The 19,301-nt window shown below is 63.0% G+C and overlaps 4 protein-coding genes across 4 annotated transcripts; all 4 read left to right on the forward strand.

Annotated features, from left to right (window-relative positions):
• Positions 1-2,016: 2,016 nt before the first annotated feature.
• Positions 2,017-5,349, forward strand: LSCM1_07830 (uncharacterized protein; the record flags this gene model as incomplete). The annotated part of the gene is made up of 1 exon (XM_067325186.1): positions 2,017-5,349. The coding sequence occupies one exon, from the start codon at positions 2,017-2,019 to the stop codon at positions 5,347-5,349; it is 3,333 nt and encodes a 1,110-aa protein (XP_067180399.1).
• A 1,541-nt stretch (positions 5,350-6,890) lies between these two features.
• Positions 6,891-8,126, forward strand: LSCM1_07831 (uncharacterized protein; the record flags this gene model as incomplete). The annotated part of the gene is made up of 1 exon (XM_067325187.1): positions 6,891-8,126. The coding sequence occupies one exon, from the start codon at positions 6,891-6,893 to the stop codon at positions 8,124-8,126; it is 1,236 nt and encodes a 411-aa protein (XP_067180400.1).
• Positions 8,127-9,098: 972 nt separating this feature from the next.
• On the forward strand, positions 9,099-9,986 carry LSCM1_07832 (uncharacterized protein; the record flags this gene model as incomplete). The annotated part of the gene is made up of 1 exon (XM_067325188.1): positions 9,099-9,986. One exon carries the CDS (start codon positions 9,099-9,101, stop codon positions 9,984-9,986), a length of 888 nt encoding a protein of 295 aa, XP_067180401.1.
• A 1,280-nt stretch (positions 9,987-11,266) lies between these two features.
• Positions 11,267-15,772, forward strand: LSCM1_07833 (uncharacterized protein; the record flags this gene model as incomplete). Its single annotated transcript, XM_067325189.1, has 1 exon — positions 11,267-15,772. One exon carries the CDS (start codon positions 11,267-11,269, stop codon positions 15,770-15,772), a length of 4,506 nt encoding a protein of 1,501 aa, XP_067180402.1.
• Between the last annotated feature and the right edge of the window lie 3,529 nt (positions 15,773-19,301).

A 19,301-nucleotide genomic window follows, 5' to 3' on the forward strand; every position in this document is an offset into this window, starting at 1 on the left:
GCGTATTTGCTGAGTTGTTCGTGGCAAAAGGGACTCGGTTGAAGGCAAGAGAACCGGCAAAAAAAAAACTGCAGCTCATCTCTTGCCCTCGGCCCCTCGCGCCGTTTTGGCCGTTCTCCTTCACATATGGGCACGTGCGTAACTGGTCGACAACATCGTCGGCTCTGCGTGCCCCGTTTGCACTGTCCCCCGGCATCAATGCTCACCTCCCCCCACCCCACTCCACTCCACGCCATTCCTCTCCTCCTCATTTTCCTTCCTCCGCTTTCCTTCTCTGTGGGCCCTCGCACGCGCAAAACTGCACGCGTCGCTGCCTCTAACGGTAGAGTCGTGTACGCACTCCGCTATTTGCTCGTGGAGAGCGGCGCGTGGACGGAGAGGTGAGCCACAGACACACACGCTCTCCACAGGAGCGCGACGAGAAGATAAGTCGAAGCAAAGCTGCTGCGCTTCTGCGTTCACACGTCGTGCGGCGCCGCTTCGCCTCCCCCGCTCCCCTCCCCCCGCCCGCCCACCATCCCCATCTCACGGAGTAGTTGCCTAACTCGCCCCGTTTGTTTTCTTTGTCAGTTTCGCCCCCCTCTCTCTCTCGCATTGATCGTGGCTGTGTGTGTGTGTGTGTGGCTGTGTGTATGTGCATACGCGTCTATCCTTTGCTGCCTTCTCCTCCTCCTCTGAGTCTGCTACATTTTTTTCCTTCTCAGCAGACGCTGCCAGCGGGAGCAGCGTCTCTCCTCCCCACGGTCCTTCAGCCTCCTCCACCCTCCCACCCCTCTCTTTCGTGGTGCTTTCTCGCTCTGGCCGCTTCCCCTGTGTCGGCCCCCAGCCTCCCCTCCTATTTCCACGCTCCTCCACCCCTTCCCCCGCCCCATCCAATTCGCACACCCGTCCCGTTGCATCACCTGTTCATCCCGCTTGTGCCGTTCGCTTCTTCCCTTGCGCCTTCTCCCCTCCCCTCCTGCGCTTTGTGGCGTTGGCATTCTGTATTGCGTGTCTGTGTGTCCATTGGCATGCGCGCGTTTCGTCCTCACGTCCCTTTCTCCCTCTGTGCCACTGACCGAAGCGTTCGCCGCTTTCCTCTTCCGCTCACTTTTCCTCGCGGCGTTTGAGGCGACACTTCACTCCAACGCAGCGTCGCACAGCAAACACGCACACGCAAGCGCAGTCGCCATCGCTGCAACTCTCAGTTGTTGTTGCGTGTGCGCAGGCAGGCACTGCTAATATTACCAACGCCTCCAACCCTTTTTTTTTCACGGTCGCCAACGAAAAGCGGTGCTTTACCTGCGCTTTTTTTTTCGTTCGACACACGTATATATATATGCACATATATTGATACGACGAGGAGCGTCCACCGCACATAGCACTCGGACGCACTGTCCTGCTGCCCATCTTGGTGAGCGTGCGTCTGTGTGCTCGTGTACGTGTGAGCTCTTGTGTTGAGGCTAGAGTGCAGGCAACGGCCTTTCGTTTGGTGTCAGCCGCCATCTCTGTGCCCCCCCCCTCTCCCTCCCCTCCCCTCCGCATTGGTTCCATACAGTTTTCTCGTTGCTCTCGTGTACTCAAACACATTTGACCCTCCTCATCCCCTTCAGTTTTCTTTTTTTGCTGCGCATCTCCTCACAGGCGCGCATAGTATCCGTCGACGCCTCTTCTCGTGTGTGCGTGTGTGCGGCATCGTGCCAGACGCTCACACGCAAGGCTCTGCCTCACCCGCTCCCATCGACTGTCAGTGTGTAGCAGACTGCTTCGGTAGAGTTGTCCACAGTGCTGTCACCTCACGTGAGTGCACCTGCGCCCTGCCCAGCGGTAGAAAGACGAAGAGCACATCTTTAGTGGATCTCTGAAACGCTCTCTCGCCGGCGGCTTCTCTTCTGCTGCCTCCTCGCCGACGTCGAATCGGCGCCGCGCCGGATCGGCTCGTCTTCGGTTGCCTCTTCCATCTCCGTCTCGCAAGAGCGTCGCTGCTGCTGAGCCCCCTCCCCTCTCTAGCCGAGCTCGTGGCCCACAGTCCCACAAATGAGCGCAGCGCCGACAGCGACGTCGCCGACCAACTCCTCGCCGGGCGGAGAGGGCGCCGGCAACAGAGACGGCGGCGACAACAACATGCAAAGCACACCGGAGTGGGTGTCGCGGGCGCCGACGCGTTCATCGCTCAGCTCTGCTAACGCTACATTAGGTGCCCCCGGAACCTCTTCGGTAAAGTCAAGAAAAAGCTGCAAAGGCGCTGAATTGGAGTGCACCGATGCCGAAAGCGAAGCCATGTCTGACACGGAGGATCATCAACTCCTGTTGCAGCAGCCGTCATCCTCGACAGACATTTCTGGCCTGACATCATCACTACTGCTGCACGAGCTATCCACCATCTCGAGCGGTGCCGGTACCTCGAGAGCTGCCGTTAGAGGCAGCGCCGGTGGCAGTATAGTGGCATCGGGATTCGCGTCCATCTCCTCTCAAACGCTCACAACAGTTGTGCCTGAAGTGGCTAAAGGGTCGATCGGCGCGCTTTCGTCTTACCGGCAGGTCGAACAGCAGCTGAGCAGCAACACTATTTCCGTGGTAGCTGTGGACACCAGTACGGCGCCGGCCCCAACGGTCACTGCCCTCGCCGGCGTCTCCGCAGTGGCACCCTCATGTTTCTCAAAGAAGGGCCAAAGTGTTTCTAACAGTGGTCATCCTCTCCACCAGTCCTCCTCGTTCTGGGCTGGTGCAGCATCCTTGGTGTCATCGGCGACGCTTCTGTCAGAGTCAGCGCGAAGGTTCAGCGCGCCGCTGCCGCTGAGCAGCAGCAGTACTCGAGTTGGTCATGAAGGCGCTTCAGGCGCCAGTGCCACAGCGGCCGTGGCGTGCGTGCTGGCAGAGGACAGGCCAGAGTCGGCGGAAGCCGCTGCAGGTCCGATCGAGGCGGTGCCTGCCGCCGTTGAAGAGGAGCGCCAGGAGAGCGCTGACACGCTTGGCGATGCGGTAGAAAGGGGGGCCGCAGCATCAGCAACCGCAGCGGCGCCGACCGTGGCTCAAGGCCGGCAGGAAGAAGACGATGGCGGCCGTGACGCTGCCCCTCCTCGCTGGGCCTCCGACGACTCGGAGAGCAGCGCTGTCGGCGCCACCACAAAAAATGTCCATAGAAGGATGGACGACCGAAGGGACACCTGTGCGCGCGTCACTGCAGCGCAGTCGTCAGCGCTATCGACACGCAGAGGCGCGGGCTCCTCCTACGCTCCGACAGCCGGCTGCCCCCCCGCGGAAGGCAGTGTGTGGCGCGAAAAGGCGGCGCAGGCCGTCAGTGTGGACGATAGCCGCTCATGGAATTGGGGACTCTTTTCACCCACTGCCTCCCTCAACGTGCGCGTGGCGCCGCACGCCGCCTCGGACACGGAGGGGTGCAGTTGCCAATCGGACCGTACAGGTAACGCGGGCGACTGCAGCAGCGGCACGCGATCGAAAGGCGCCCGCATCCAAGATGGGTTGGGGAAGCTCAGACCAAGCAACGGCCGTAGTAGCGACCTCCATGGCGCGGTGCGACGGAAGGATGCCGATGTCGGTTGCATCACCATGTCTTCCCTCGTCGCGCACGTGGCCGTGCCCCCAACTGTCCAAGCGGTGCTGCGGAATCCGGATGCCACCAAAGAGGAGCTGTGGGTAGCATTGCGAACAGCCTGCCAGCAGTGTGAGGTGCTTCAGCGTCGTCTCGCGCGGGCCGAGGGAGCGCTGGGTAGTGAAGAGGAGAGTGAGGCGGCGGAGGGCGACGAAAAGGTGATATGTGAATGTGACGCACTGACGAACGTCAAAGCCCCACAGTACTGGAGCGACAACGCGAACAAAACGTTGAAGACGACGTCGCACACCAACGCGGACGAGGACGACACCAACGCAGCCAATGGGGTGAGTACTGTCGAAGGTGCGAGCAGGGCGGAGAGTGGCACAGCACTCGCGCATATATCTTCAGCGCCGATGCGCAGCAGCCCCGCTTTACCGGCTCGCGCACGAGCAGACTGCCAATGCGACCCGGAGCACCGGGTGCTACGGCCAAAGGCAGGCCTGGCGGTCACTGCCACTGCCCCACGGCCGGTGTGCGCCACGTCTTGCGGCAATTCGAGCTCTATCGCCCACAACCCTCATTTCAGGCGTGGCGGCAGCAGCAGCGATGCATCGTCCGTGCTGCGCGATCGCGTATCAGAGCTCATCCGCCGAGTCGAGGCAGAGCGCAAGGCTCAGCCGCACCCTCCGCATGCGCGCCACTCACCCGAGCGGCACGTACGCCCTGACAGCTCTGGCTTGGACGGGCCAACGAGCTCGCGTGACGCCGATGACGCCACGTCCAATAGCAAGGATCGCCCGTGCTATGTTTCGCCTCCGTCGCCGCTGCCTGAGTCGCACCGGAATCGTCGCAGCACGCCGCCACCCCACGAGCAAACGGCGCGTGCCCCTCAGAAGCCGCGGCGGATAGAGAGCGGCAGCCCCTACCGTTTTGCTAGTGCATGCGCGGCGTGGTCGCATGTGTCTAACAGTGGAGGTGCAGGCAGTGTAGGCGAGGCGGTTGCCGCCCCCAGCAGCGGCATCTTTGCGCCACCTGCGTTACCCGCTATCGCCGGTGTAGAGGCACAAACCCCCGTCGCACGACGCAGCGCCAACTCCCATGAGCGAGCGCGGCTGGTGCAGTCGCCACGGCGGCAGCAGCAGCAGCTCCACCGCCGCCTTCGCGGTGCGTCTTCGGCATCGCTCGCGTCAGATCCCACGATGGTGGACGAAAATGTGTGCTCCAACGGCCCGGTGGCCGCCGCAGAAAGCCTTACTGGCCTGCCAGCGACCGCCGGCTCCCTTAGCGGCAGTCCACGCGCGGACTGCATCCACATTGTGCCGAACACAACGCAGTATCAGGCGGGGTTGGCGGCACCGACGAGCGTCAGCAGCGCCTCCGCTGCAGTGTTCCCCAGTATGGTGACCTCTCTCAGCGGTACGCTACCCAGCCTGCAGTCGTCCACCATTACCGGGCGTCCGACCCACCTGCTTAGTCCCCTTCTCAGTGGCGCGAGCATCTCCTCCGTCGAGTCGGCACGGGTGCGGCAGCCGCAGCAACAGCAAGCAGTGGCCAAGGCAACTGTCCCCAGGGCTGCTATTTGGCGCGCCCCCGATGATACCGTTCAGCAGGAGACGCCTACGTCTCCTCGCTCGCGCAGCCCCAATCTAGCGGGGCTTTCACCCACCTCCGCGGCGCTGGAGATGCTCCGGCAGCTTCAGCAAGATGACGCGCCAGTGCCACCGGTCACCCGTGATGATCAGAAGGCAGCGCTGCGCCAGTGGAGGCGCGAGGCAGCGGTAATGAAGGCAAAAGGGGCCGCGCCGATGTGCTAGGCGACGCTGAAGCCTTGCGCAGTGGCACGCGGGAGTGAGCTTACGTGCGTCGGCCTGCTTTTCGGGCGCGGCCATGGAGAAGGGAGAAAAGCGGTGTATGGGGGGGGCGCTGTGCCGCTGAGAGTGAGAGTGGGGTTGCTGCAGTGAAGGAGAAGCAGCTAAGATGCCCCAGAAACGGCAGGGCGTGCATGCAGTTGCTGATATCTGCGGCCTCCTACTGCACGTTATGCTCGCTCATCCGCTCCTCTTCAGAGAGGGGTGGCGGCGTTCCGTTCCAATGGGGCGCGCCTCACGCATTGCCCCCTCTCCTGCCTTCTGCTTCGCCTGCTCAAGCGTGTTTGGTCCTTCGATATTTATTGTCGCCTCTTCTCCCTCCCTCCCTCCCTCTCTGTGTGTGAATGTGTGTATGTGTGTGTGTGTCTCCCCATGTGCGTGTTCGAATGTCTTCGGGTCGTTGCAGCAGCGCTGTTTCCTCTAGCTTTCCAGAGTGTCACTGTTGGCCAAGTAGCGTCATGGAGCCTCTGCCCTTCTGACGTCGCCGCTGACAACACATTTTTTTCGCCCCGTATATGACCGCGCTTATACTTATCAAGACCTTCAGTGAATGGCAACAGAGCCGAGTCGTCAGCAGAGTTCCGGGGCAGGTGTGGAGGGTATCGCCTACCTGCTCTTATGGCTCTTCTTGCACCGGGGAGGTGGACTGTGGTGACGTTTGGTGCCGCAGCGGCAGCCACCGCCACAGGGAGGGGGGCTCCCTGCTCCCCCATCGCTGTTGGTTGAGGACGGTGCGACGCGCGGCGGCTCACTTGTGCGTATGCCACTGCGGAAAGAGTGCAAGGCAAGCTCAGGTGTTGCCCGTCACCCCCTCCCCTGCCCCCCGTAATGGGCGGAGGGGGGGAGCAAACTTTGGCAGCCCTGCTCACCGATAGCGGTGTGTGCAGGCGCCGCCTCATGATCGCTTCTTTCAATGCCCTCCTCTATGCGCTGTGCATCTCACCGGCTAACGCCCCTCCCCCTCCGCCTCCCCTTCTCGCTGATTCTCACCCCTGACACCGTTGCGCGTTACCCAACCGCCCCCCCAACACACGCGCGCGCCTCAGCACGTGTGATTGCTGCACAGAACCGTCGCTCCTTCCGCTTCAGTTTCACGTCCCATTTGCCTTTTATTTTTCGCTGTCGTGTTGGCTCGCTAAGAGTACTCACCCCTCTGCGCGCCCCCTCTTCCGCCTGCGGTGTGCGTCTCAGGACTTCCCCCTGCCCTCCGCCTCGCCCTTACACTCACGCCTACAGGGGGGCCAACACGCCTCTGATATTTCACCCCTTCCCCGACCCGCCTCCTCTCGTGCCCCACACGACACATCCGCACATATACACGCACACTTTACACCACACACACACACGCGCGCACGGAGGGAGAGAGGAGAAGCGCGCGCGCACTTGCAGGGCAGTCGTCTGTGCTTTGAATACCTACATCGACGGCAATTATCTCCTTCTTTCGCCCTTCCCACCCCACCCACCCTGCCATCCCGCCCTTGCGCAAGATGGCCACCTCCAGCGTCGCATCAGTGTCGGCCACGAGGGCCGCTGCTCTCGCTTCAAAGAAGGCGGAGAAGGATGCGCACGCCAATCGCTCTCTCTTCGAGGAGTACGAGCAGCTTAGGAAGGACATTAAGAACATACAGCTCAAGACCATGATCTGTCGAACCGAGACGCACCAGCTCATGAAGGAAGAAAGCGCTGCGAAGCAGGAGGTGAAGCGCATCCAGGCAGTGCCCCTCGTCCTCGGCAACTTCGTTGAGGCGGTGGACAGCGTTCGTGGTATTGTGAGCGGCACGAGCGGCTCGCAGTACTTTGTGCGCATCCTCTCCACCCTCAACAAGGAGCAGCTCAAGCCTAACGTCAGCGTCGGTCTGCACAAGAGCAGCAACGCCTGCGTGCAGCTGCTGCCAAGCGAAACGGACGCGACGATCACGCTGCTCAACTCCAGCGACAGGCCCGATGTCTCATACTCAGACGTGGGTGGCCTCGACATGCAGAAGCAGGAGATCCGCGAGGCTGTGGAGCTGCCGCTGACCCACGCGGGCCTGTACGAGCAGATCGGCATCGACCCTCCGCGTGGCGTGCTGCTCTATGGCCCGCCCGGCACCGGGAAGACGATGCTGGTGAAGGCTGTGGCACGGCACACAAAGGCCTCGTTCATCCGCGTTGTCGGCAGCGAATTTGTGCAGAAGTTTCTCGGGGAGGGCCCTCGCAAAGTGCGTGACGTCTTTCGCCTCGCCCGAGAGAACGCGCCGTCGATCATCTTCATCGACGAGGTTGACTCCATCGCAACGAAGCGCTTCGATGCTCAGACCGGCGCTGATCGTGAGGTGCAGCGTGTACTGGTGGAGCTGCTGACTCAGATGGACGGCTTTGACCAGACAACAAACGTAAAGGTCATCATGGCGACCAACCGCTGGGACACGTTGGACCCGGCGCTCCTGCGCCCTGGTCGGCTGGATCGCAAGATCGAGTTCCCCTACCCGGACCGCCGCCAGAAGCGCCTCGTCTTCCAAGTGTGCACGTCGAAGATGAACCTGTCGCCTGAGGTGGACCTCGAGGACTACGTCACGCGGCCAGAGAAGCTGAGCGGTGCGGACATCCAGTCGATCTGCCAGGAGGCAGGGATGCTGGCGGTACGGAAAAATCGTTACGTCATTCTTCCGCGCGACATCGAGAACGCGTACCGCACGGTGATCCGGAAGACCGGAGATGAGACGTATGACTTCTATTCGTGACGGTCGCCATCCTCCTTGCTGAGGGAAGAGGGGGTGGAGGGGGTGGTGGTGCGCACAGCCGCCACCAGACGCCGATTCGACGCCCTCCCCCCCCCTTTGCCGCCTCATGTCCATTCGGTGTTTCTTTTTTTGTGTGTGTGCGTGCGTGTGTGTGTGTGTGTATGGCAGGGGGGAGGAGGGGCCGCCGCGTGATGAGGCAACTCGGCCAACGGCTTCTTCCGCCCGCCCCCGTCTCCCTCCCTCCCTCCCTCTCTGTATGTGTGTATGTGTGTACCGCTCGTGCGCGGGTGCGCTGCCTCAGCGCTTACAGGTGGAAAGGGACAGGTAAGGGGAAGGAAAGTCCCAATGCCGAGACGAAGCTGCGCGAGGACGCAGTGGCTCGCAGACCTGGTGGGGGGAAGGGGGCAGCTCCATCATGAGGCGCTCGCGGAGGTGACGGCCTCTACTGAGGGGCGGGCGTGCCTATGCGCACCTTTGGCGCCTCCCTGCGGCAGACGACGCCACACGCGTGCATCGGCTGCACCTCCCTCTCCTCTCATGGAGATGTGGCGTGCAGGGGAGCACGAGCTGCTCGCCATCTTCACCGTACGTTTGAGCTTCTGAAAACGCGGCCGTTGTGCTTTGCCGGCATCTGCCTGCCGTGCCAACGAGCTCGTTGCACCGGCGCTGCAGCTGCAGCTGTGGGCACGGTGGTGGCCGGCTACTGCTCTCTGGTGCCGCTGTCCCCTTCCCAACTCATTTGTTGGCGCTTGCGTGCACAGCGGCGTTGGGAGCCTGTCTATCGTTCGACGGGCACCACGCACTTCCACTCGCACACGCACCCGATCTCCTGCTTCTATTCCGCTACAGGCCTAATCAGCTTCGCTGCCTGCGCCAACTCCTTTCCTCAGCGCCATCCCAACGCCATTTCCACCTCTGCACTGAGCGCCCACACAGCATTCGCCTGAACGTATTCAGGGACAACTTGGCGTCATGCGCCACTACTATACGAAGAAGTTCGGCTCCGCCTTCTCCGTCACGGTGGTGCCAACGCTCAAAGACAACTTCTCTTACCTTATTCATGACCACACCACCCACACGCTTGCGGCTGTTGATGTGAACGCCGACTACAAGCCTATTTTGACGTTCATCGAGAAGCACCTACAGGAGCATGGCCACGTCGGCGACAAGCGCCACCTCCGCTTCATCCTCACCACCCACAAGCACTGGGATCATGCCGGTGGCAACGCAACGCTCAAGGCAGAGCTGGAGGCAATGAATAAGTCGGAGTCAGTAATCGTGATCGGTGGTGCAAACGACAGCATCCCTGCCGTCACGCAGCCGGTTCGCGAGGGCGACCGGGTCCAGGTTGGAGAGCTCTCCGTGGAGGTGGTAGACGCCCCTTGCCACACCCGCGGTCACGTTCTGTACAAGGTGTTCCACCCGCATCGCCCCAACGACGGCATGGCCCTCTTCACCGGCGACACGATGTTCGTTGCGGGCATCGGCGCCTTCTTCGAGGGTGATGCGGAGGACATGTGCCGCGCCATGGAGAAGGTCTATCACATTAACAAAGGCAACGACTACGCCCTCGACCCCGTCACCTTCATCTTCCCCGGGCACGAATACACCGCCGGCTTTTTGTCCTTCGCGGAGCGGACGCTCTGCGACCGTGCCAGCGACGACCTCTCCTTCCTCCAGGCACAGAAGGAAAAGTATGCGGCAGCGGTGAAGAGGGGCGATCCGTCGGTGCCGAGCTCGCTGGCCGAGGAGAAGCGGCAGAACCTCTTTCTGCGCGTAGCAGACCCAGCCTTTGTTACGCTGATGAATCGAGGAAGCCAACATGCGCTGATGATGCACCTCTACAACACCTGCGACTGAGCACCAACGGCAGTGCCCTCTCTGGAAGGGGAGGAGTGGGAGTATGGGTGGTGACGGCGTTGTGTACCAACGCGAGAACGTCACGAGAGAAGCTCAGATGGCTTACCCTCCAGCAAGGCGCCGCGCAGACAGAAGTTCGGGATGGGAGCGGGGGCCATCGGCAGGGGCCCGTCTTGCACTCCGCGCTTTCAAAGGTGGAGTTTCCGGCATGCCACGGGGCAGTTGGGGCTGGCGAAGCGTACCGCAATGAAAGAGGCGGCACCACTGTGTTGCCCTTCAGCCCTCCATCAGACACGCGATGCAAGGGGTAAGGGCTGTCTGCTGCCAATGCTATCGCATCCCTCGCACACACACAGACACACACACACACCTCCCTTCTGCGCCAGACGCATTGGTCACGCAATTTTTTCATCCGCTGCACGCTCTTCTCTCGTTGCGCCCGCCTGTGCATGTCACAAGCGCCCACAAACGCGCGACAGTCTTCTATTCCCCTCTTCCCTCCCTAGGTACCGCACCTCGGCAGCCCCCCTACCTTCTCTTCATTGCTCCGTTGCTGTACATGTTTCGCTCTCACGCAAGTCAGCATCGCCCGCGGCTTGTGTAAGGGCCAGGAGGAGGTGGAGGTGTGGGGGGGGGGGCAGAGATTGCCGAGGCGATCAACTTGAGCTTTTTTTGCTTTTATGCTCTCAAAAATCAGTGAGCGCGCGCGCTGGCCGGTCTCCTTGATGGGCGTGACCACGCGGCAACTTCGTTGCTCACCAAGGCGGAAACGGTAGAAGAAACTGTTCCCATCTCTTTCCCCCGCTCTGATATGGGGCACTTGCACACGTCAGCGCTGCCCAGAGGTGCGCGCTTTCTGCGTCGTGCGCGCAGGCGCACCAACTCTCCCCTCCTCATTTTTCCAGCCTCTTCAAAGTCGCCCAGGCGCCCTTTTACAGCTGCCCCTCCCTCCCCTCCCATGCCCCTTCCCGTTATATGCTCTTCCTCATCCTCCCCAACGCACACACACTTACACGCACACAGTCCCAAGAGACACACACAGGCACACACACACACACACGCGCGCGTTGGCGCGATAGGCGCTCAGAACACGAGAACAGTGCAACGAGAGGGGGGAAGGGCGGGTGCCATCCGGGCAAAGGGAAGCACACACACCTTCGAGACGCGCACAGAGCAGCATACTTGTGCGTTATCAGCATTCTGCTGCGCTACCCTACCGAGTGGCGAGGCGCGACAGAGAAGCGGCTCCCCCACCCCCACATACGTAGCAGAGCCTCGTCATGAGCAGCGCTAGCAGCCATCTTGAGCGACTGCTGCCTTCTCTCCATGAGCTTCTTTCTGCCCATCCGCTGGAGGCATGCGCGCCGTCGTCAGCTGCGCCGCCCCGGCGATCGAGCACTGGCCTCTATCGTGAAGGCAGCGACGGCAGCTGTCACAACGACGCCACGCGTCCCTCAGCCAACGCTACTTCCTCCCTTGGTTGTGATCCGCCATGGGCGGCTTTGGCCATCATCGAGGAGAGCTACGCACGCTGGCGGCAGTGCATCACCGTATGGCGAAAAGCGATCGGCAATGATAGCGTGTTTCTCACCTTGCTCCTGCACACCGGTTGTCTGTGGTGCCCCAACTACGCAGCACTACATCGAGTGAAGCGCGGCCTCTCCACCCGGGGCGAGCAGCAGCGGCAATCTGCGCGCACAGTGCCTGCCGCCAATGAAAAGGTTTCTGCAGGGGCTGGGAAGGCCGCAGCGGAAGGTGAGCAAGGTAGGAATGTGCTGCTGAGTCGTGTGAACTCCCTAGCCAATGCGCCATTCAGCACCGCCGTCAGGAGGCGCGGCAAGCGTGGCAGTAGGGTGGTTGCAGAGGCAGCTGCGCACTCCGTCTATGCCCTGGCAGCGGCGGCGGAAGCACACGCGGAGATGGCGGCGGCGTGCCCCGCAAGTCTGTGGGCTCTGCACGTGCTGCACTTCCTCAGGGTTGAGGAAGTGTGCTCTGTATCCTTCGCCAGCAGTAGCAGCAGCAGCAGCAGTGCACAGAAGTCTGGGGGGCAAGGGGATGCGGTAGAGCCGAGCCCAGCGCCCTCCTCATGCGTGTCCTCGTCGCCCCACAGCGATAGCGGCGACTCAAGCGAGGGCGAGCTCACTATCGCGAGGAACAACGCGGGCCCCAGCTGCAGCGGTAGTCACAGATCCCAGAGCAGCACGGAAAGTGATCGGGTGGGCGGCGATCGGACCAGCGACGCGGAGGAGGTTTGCGTCATGCGTGGGCGGACGCCGGGGGCTGGTCGAGGCGGGCGCGGTAGGCGGAGCCAAGCCGGCGGCGGGCAGCGAGGCATCAAGCGGCCGCGCGGGAAAGGGCGAGGGGAGCGCCACCGCGCAGCCAGCACGAATGGTCGTGGAAAGAAGCCGCGCCTCCACAGCAGGGAAGGAGCGCGCGAGGCACACTCGTCGCTCAATGCGCCCGAGAGACAGTGGGTGGCATCCTCCTCGCTGCTTCCTAAACTGCCACACAAGGAAAGCAATGGCGGCGGCGGCGCCAAGCACCTTGGCAGCACACTCGCTGCGGTCCTCTCTGCTCTGCAACAGCAAGAGCAGCAGCGCGCCTCTGCTCACCGCCGTGACGAATTAGTGGGCGATGGCGCCAAGAACGAAGGGGAAGAGAGGCGGCGTGACAGTGAAGGGGGCCTTGGCAGACGGAGCGCCGCCCATCACTGCGGCACCGGCACCCTCCATACCGCATCCGCGACGGCTGAGGAGAAACATGCGCTGCTGCTACGCGCCATCATCACCCTCGTTAGTGAAGAGGAGCCGCTGGTGCAGCGGGTCGCAACGGCGCTCGTGAACGAGTGGGTTGATTTCATGTCCGTAGAAGCGTCCGCTTCCCCGTCGTGCGACACGGCTGTTTTCTCTGGCGGCGGCGGCGCCGGTCGCGGTACCGTCGGCAGTGCCAGGGCGCCATCTTACGCAGGCGCTGACACGCCCGAGCAGGCGCTCCGCCGCCGCCGCATGTGCGACGCGCGCCATTACTGGCTCTCCTGTCTACTGAAGATGGTGGCGTACCTCGACGGTGTTCACTCGGCTCTTCGCGAGGAGAACGCCCACATTGGCGCTGTCCTCGCCCGTCAGGGCATCGCACCGCAAGATGCAGAGGATATCTTCACAAAATCGCTGCCAGCCATCTTCAACTGCGCGCTCGTGGAGGAAGTGTTGCGTAGCGCGGCCGCCGCGTTGCCGGCTTCGCAGCCGTTCGCCCTCACGGCGTGGGCCGCACCACCCTCGTTGGCATGCACCCACGCGACTCCGACCGTGCGCTTGTGGATGCCGCCTCCAGTGCTGCTCCTTCCGTTTCACTTGATCGGGCGAGGGTCAGCGTTTGGTGTGTGGGTACCTGCCAGCGCGGCGTCCGTCGGCTGCCCACCTGCGTTGCCGGCGGCGCGCACCCCCGCCCGGGCGCAGGGCCGCTTTGTGCCCTGCGTTGTCGAATCGCACGGCCTGTACCTCAGTGCGGAGCCACACGTCGATGGTGCAGCACAAAGGCCGTCAGCCAAGGCCCAAGACGCGGAGCACTGCAGGCTGGGCTTTGTGGTGCGCTGTGCGCGATCCGAATCGCTGCTAGAAAGCCGCCACCTCGCCTCGCTCGACCATCTGCTTCCTATCCTCCATGCCCCCAGCGTGGCAAGCCAGCTTACCGCAGACGGCGACCGCCGACTCGATCAGCCGCATGCGCAGCCCTCACTACGGTGGTGGTCGTGCCTGCTGAACGAAACGGCCGGCTGCCCGCGCATGGACCTCTACGTGGCGCGCACGCTGTTTATGCTGCCGATACCGGCCCAGAGCACACTAGACGGCACCACGAAGCACACCGGGTGTGCCGAAAGGGTCAACGCGGACGCCAACGCCTGCGCAGTCACGGCAGACGAAGCTCACTACGTGGGCACTCGCACGAAAAGCACACCGGGTGCGCTGAAGCCCCCGTCGGTCACAGTAGGCATCGGAAGGCGGCCTCGGGGCGGCTTCCGCCGGCGGCCGACGATGTCTGCGGAGGAGCAAGCGGTGCGGCATGAGCACCCGTTACTCTATCATGCGATGCGTGCCCACCTGCGCGCAGAGAGAAGCGCGTTTAAGGCGGGGAGCGGCGACTCTCAGAATGGGTATGGTGAGCTGCTGCTGCTCTACGGCCATCCGTGCGGCGAGGAGGTGACGGCGCTGCGTCACATGGGCTTCACGGTGCGAACGGGCAGTCACCACAGCCTAGGCCGCTCCACAGGGCCATCTTCTGTGTCATCAGTGACGGGGCTGGGCAGCGATGGCGGCGGCGGTAGCGGGCGCCTCACCCTTGCCCGAGATGCACTTGGTACTACGCTCGAAGGTATGTACCTGATTGCCCGCCGTGTGTTGGGACTGCAGGGCCTCTTCGTGTCCTCCACACCTGCGCCCACTACTCCAGCAGCAGACACAGGCGTGGAGACGCGCGTCCGCGGCACGGGGGGCCCTTCTGTCGCTGGGTCCGCCGCATTGGGTGGCGGGGGCCCCTGTATGTCGGCCAAAGGCTCCACATGCCCAAACGCGGCTGCCGTACGGATTTCCCCAGAGACGGAAAGAGAGGCGCTCGGCACCGTGGCGGCTACGCTTGCCCTTACGTGCCTCGTGCTCGCGCACAATCTTCTCGACGATCTGCTTGAGCAGCCCTTCCTCGTGCTGTGGACAACAGAGCTGGCGTCGTTTACGCTCGACGTGTCGCTGCTGATGCCGCGGCCCCTATCTGGACTGTTGAAGGCGGACGGGCTCGCAATGGCGCTGCTACTGCAGCCGGCACAGTCCTTGCTGCTGGTGGTCGGGTTAGCAGCGACGTTGGTGACACGGGAGGCGCACATGGCCGCGGCATCTACTCGGGGCGGGAGGGGGCGCGGCAATTGCGGCACGCCATCGGCATCGAAGTCCGGCGCGCCCCAGTGGTATCCGTGGTGGTCCGCGTTCCGCGCCGCGGTGCTACGTGACACCGAGCTGCCAAGCTGCCTGTACAGCGGCGTGTGGCCAATTTTGGAGAGTGCTGAGGATACCCTTGCCGCATGCCTGGCGGAGGCGCGGCGGGACGCCTCTGGCGAGCGGCACACGAGCGACGGCAAGCGCGGCCGTCCTTCGCTGGTGGCGGGCAGCAGCTCAAGGGAGGAAGGCATGCCGGCGGGGGCACCGGTGCCTTCGCCGAGCCGCGGGGGCCGCCGGGGTGGCGCTGGAGGAGGGCGGCGGGTGTTGTCTCTTGCAGGGCCATCCTTCTCTGCGGCTGCGGGCCTTCCCTCAGTCACGAATGTGCGCGGCACCTCATCGTCGACGCGCAGCAACGCTAACCCTTGCAGAAGCAGCATCGATCAGGCCGCCCCCCATGGGCGCCGCCTTCTCTTGACGGCGTCTCCAGCAGACAGCGTGGTGAGTTGCGGGGCAGGCAGTGTTGTCCCGAAGAGCGACCCTTACGTGCCCCGCAGGCTCTGCGGGGACGCTGTCCTTTGCCAAGACGACGGCATCCGCAGCGCGAGCACCGAAATGGATGCCCCCCACGCTGCTGCAAGAGGCTTGCTGTTCGCCCAGGGAGTGTCCGTCATGCCTGGCAATGAAATGGCACTGCTCGCCTCAAGTTCGGCTCATACAAGCACCGCGCCGCCAGCGTCGCGTATGTTCTCCCTGTCCTTGACTAGAGCGGCACTGCTGCCTCAGCTAACCACGGTCGTCGCCTCGGCTCTGTGGGCGTCGCTGGAGGCGGAGGAAATGCACTGGCCCGCCGAGGCTGCGTAGCGCCACAGCAGACGGCAGCACGAGCCTCGAGTGCCGTGGATGACGTGTGCGAAGTTTCTTCGACGGCCCCTCCTTTTCCCCCAACCACCACCACAACCACCTGTCCGTCGAACACCAATGCATAAGGCCTCGCTCCTGAGATAAAGGCGGCTCAATGGGATGGTGGGCCTCCGCCACCCCATTGAGCCCCCCTCCCTCCCCCAAGCCGCACTGCGATCTTGCTGGCAGGCTGCGCGCCTCTTCGTCCTCTGCCCGTACCGCCTCCATGACCACCTCAATGGCTCTTTCCCCTTCACCCATCCCTTTCTCTCCTCCCCTGCCTCACCCCGCCCCGCCCTGCACGTTGCGCATACTCAGGACCCCTTTTCCGAGTGCTCAGCGGGCCCCACTGCAGCGCGGCAGGCACACCCACGCTCCAACAGGCCCCTCACGCACGCGTGCGCTTACTGCCATCCGCACGCCGGCGAGGCGACACCTATGTACACGGGCACGTTTGCTGCCATGACCCTAACGGGCAGTTGCGCCAGTGGTCTCGCATCCACATGTCCCCCCTCCCTGTCGTACGGAGCGACGGTGTAGTCACCGGCGACTGCACCTGCTGTTGCGTGCGGTGCGCTTCGCGGTGCTTCTCCCCCACTGCACCTCGGCGCTCGCCGCGGCCAGCGCAGTGACGACGCTTCCCCTGCGCAGCACCCCCGCCAACAGCGCCGTCATCAGCAGCGACCGACTCCCCTGCCCCGCACTCACCACCACTCATGAGCTGTGGACGCCTCAGCCGTCGAGCACCACCGGCAGGGCTTTCCGCGTCGATGCCCCTGTCGAAACTCATCGTGGCAATGGCGCTGCTCTACCTCGCCCCCCCCAGCGGTGTCCTTCCCTTCGCACGCACTGCGCCGATCCCGTCCACGTACTCGCCTGCTTCCGCTACCGGTGGCGCCACCTTCCCCCACCCATCCGTTCCAGCGATACCCATCACGCTCGAGATGCTGTTGCTGCATGTCCCTTCGATCATCGAAAACAGCTTCGAACTGGGCGCCGTGCCGACCCTTTCCGTCTTTGCCCACGCCCTCTTCTCCCTCAACGGCACAGTCACGCTCAGCCCGACGCAGCACGGTCTGTCTGTCAGCTACGCCTACTGGCGCAAAAAAAAAAAACGTGGCGTCGGCTGCTTCTGTGCTCGGGTGGGTCGTGGCAGAGTCAGTGGATTACTCAAAGTGCTCCGGTATCGGCGACTTCGTTGTCGGTCTCGTGCTGGCGCCGCTGCAACTGGGGAGTGCCTTTTTTTTTGCGGAATCGCAACGGTCAGGCCGTCACAGCCGCGAGGCCGGCATCCCGGAGAACTGTCTGACTCACGCCGGACAATTCTCTGACTACATTCTCTGTACGACCGGCGCCGATATCGTGGCTACAGTGAGGAAAGCTCAGCTGACGGCGGCTCCTCCTCCGGTGGTGACGATCGGGCCGGCGATAAACTTGGCAGCGCGGATCGCTCCGCCATGGGGTGGCAGCGGCCCAATCCGAGCAGTGCTCTGCGCTTGGACGCGTATGTACAGTGGCACCCCCTCCGTAGAAGTGGCAGAGACAGCGGTTCACAAGTGTGTCCGTCTACAAGCACACATGCACACACACATTTTTCTCTGTGTGTGTGTGTGTGTTCTGTGTCGCCGCGGTGGGGCACCTTACAGTGCCTGGCGTCCTGCAACTAGGGTCCATGCCTGTCGAGAGAACAGGCGGGTTGACATGCTCGCCAGATCCCCGGGCTATGGCCTCCAACACACGGGGTGGAGGCCAAGACCGCACTGATCAGTGTCAGTGCCACCCTCTGCTATCAGACGACCTTTGCTGGAAGCCCGCGGCGGTCTTGTACGAAATTCACCGTCTTGAGGGTGCTCGTGGTGTGCTGGCCCTGCCCCCTTGGGCCTTCTCCATGGCCACCGCACCCTGAGCGCAACGCCCTCACTGAGCTGAAGTGTTGCCGCGGGCCAACGTGTGGCCTGCGCAGTCGTGGGCACGGCTGCCCTCGTGACGTTGGTGACCGCGGGCGATGGCATCCCGCTTGCAGCAGAAGAGGATCGGTAGGACAAGTCCGTATCAGCCCTGTACCGCATCGCTGACCGATGGGGGGGAACCCCTTCACATATCACCGGGGCTCGAGCTGACGACACGCGTGGAGGACGCGCCGCTGTTCGGGTCGGCTGCCGAGCCAAAAACGTCCTTTTATCTTTCGCAGAGGACTTCGTGTGGACGGGAACAGCAGGAGACTATCGGTGCGCCACCCGGTCAAGAGGACGGCCAAGCGCACCGTGGCGTCCCGCACGCTGACGTTCACCATCCCGCCGCCTGCGCTCTTCATGCTGCGCATCGCCGCCCTCGACTCCGCTCAGGAATGCCGAAACGCATCTCCAATCAGCCACCACGTACTTGGATGCGATGTCCCTCTGCCGGACCTCGTTGCAAAGGAACGCTGTGAGGTGTGCACAAGCGGGGCGCGCAGCGCCTGCGCAAGCTGGGCACCCGTGTTGCGAACATGTCCACCGCCGTGCCCGTTGGGATCACCGAAGGAGCAACCCTGACGTCTCACCGTCCCGCAGCTAAGCGCACAGCTATGCAGCGGCAAATGTGAGTGGACGAGCTGGATGACGCTAAACGTGCCCGCACAAGTCTAGAGCAGCGATGCGACACCTGGATCCGCAAGGACGAGCGTGAGAGTGCCTATTGGCCAAGCAATGAGGCGCGCACCGAGCCACAGGCGGCGGGCCTCGCGCTGTGCCGACTCCTCCGGGATTGGCGCCCCGATGGGGGCAGCAGCGGGTGCGTCCGTGGCGGGCCATTTACCCTCGTGCACACGTGCAGCAGCAGTCGAATGGGGTTGGTGGCATGCGGCAAGGTCTGTCTCTGAACACCTCTAGCGAGGGCACGCACCATCTGCGTAACGCGAGGAACATCGAGGTTGTGCTCTCCTTCCCGATGCCGGCCGGCTTTAACCCTACCGGCACGCTGTTGTGTATGGTTGGAGAGTGTGGCCCGCACTCGGCGTCGTCTCTCATCTGTCTGTACGCGTGCACATGGCGTGTGGCGTCGCCAGTGCGGCTTGCCACTTTTCTTCCTGCGCCTCTTCGAGAACCGGAGAGACGCCACACAAAGCCATTGGTGGTGGAGTGTCATCAGTCGGAGGGTGAACAGGTGAATCGTTAGTACTCCGTCACAGCCCACTCCCCTGACGAAATGCGGCGGCGGCCTTCGAGAGAGCATAGGGGCTGGTGTCCCCTTCTCTCTCCCTCCCCCGTCTGCCAGAGCACATGAACCTCAGCATATCATCAACCTCTCCGTCTCCCTTCCCCCTCCCCCCACCTTTCACCCTCCCTCCTCTGTCGAGGGCTCGCTCACCGAAGATCGACAGCCAACAAGTCAGCCACACACATCGCCCTGCGCACGAGAAGGTCATCCTTGGCAGCCACTCTCCAAGTCGAAGGCGCACGAGACGAGCGGAACGCCCAACATAAAAGAGTCGCTGTGTGCGTGTGTGTGT

The sequence above is a fragment of the Leishmania martiniquensis genome, chromosome 12, assembly GCF_017916325.1.
Source record: "Leishmania martiniquensis isolate LSCM1 chromosome 12, whole genome shotgun sequence".
In the NCBI taxonomy this organism is placed as follows: Eukaryota; Euglenozoa; class Kinetoplastea; order Trypanosomatida; family Trypanosomatidae; genus Leishmania; species Leishmania martiniquensis.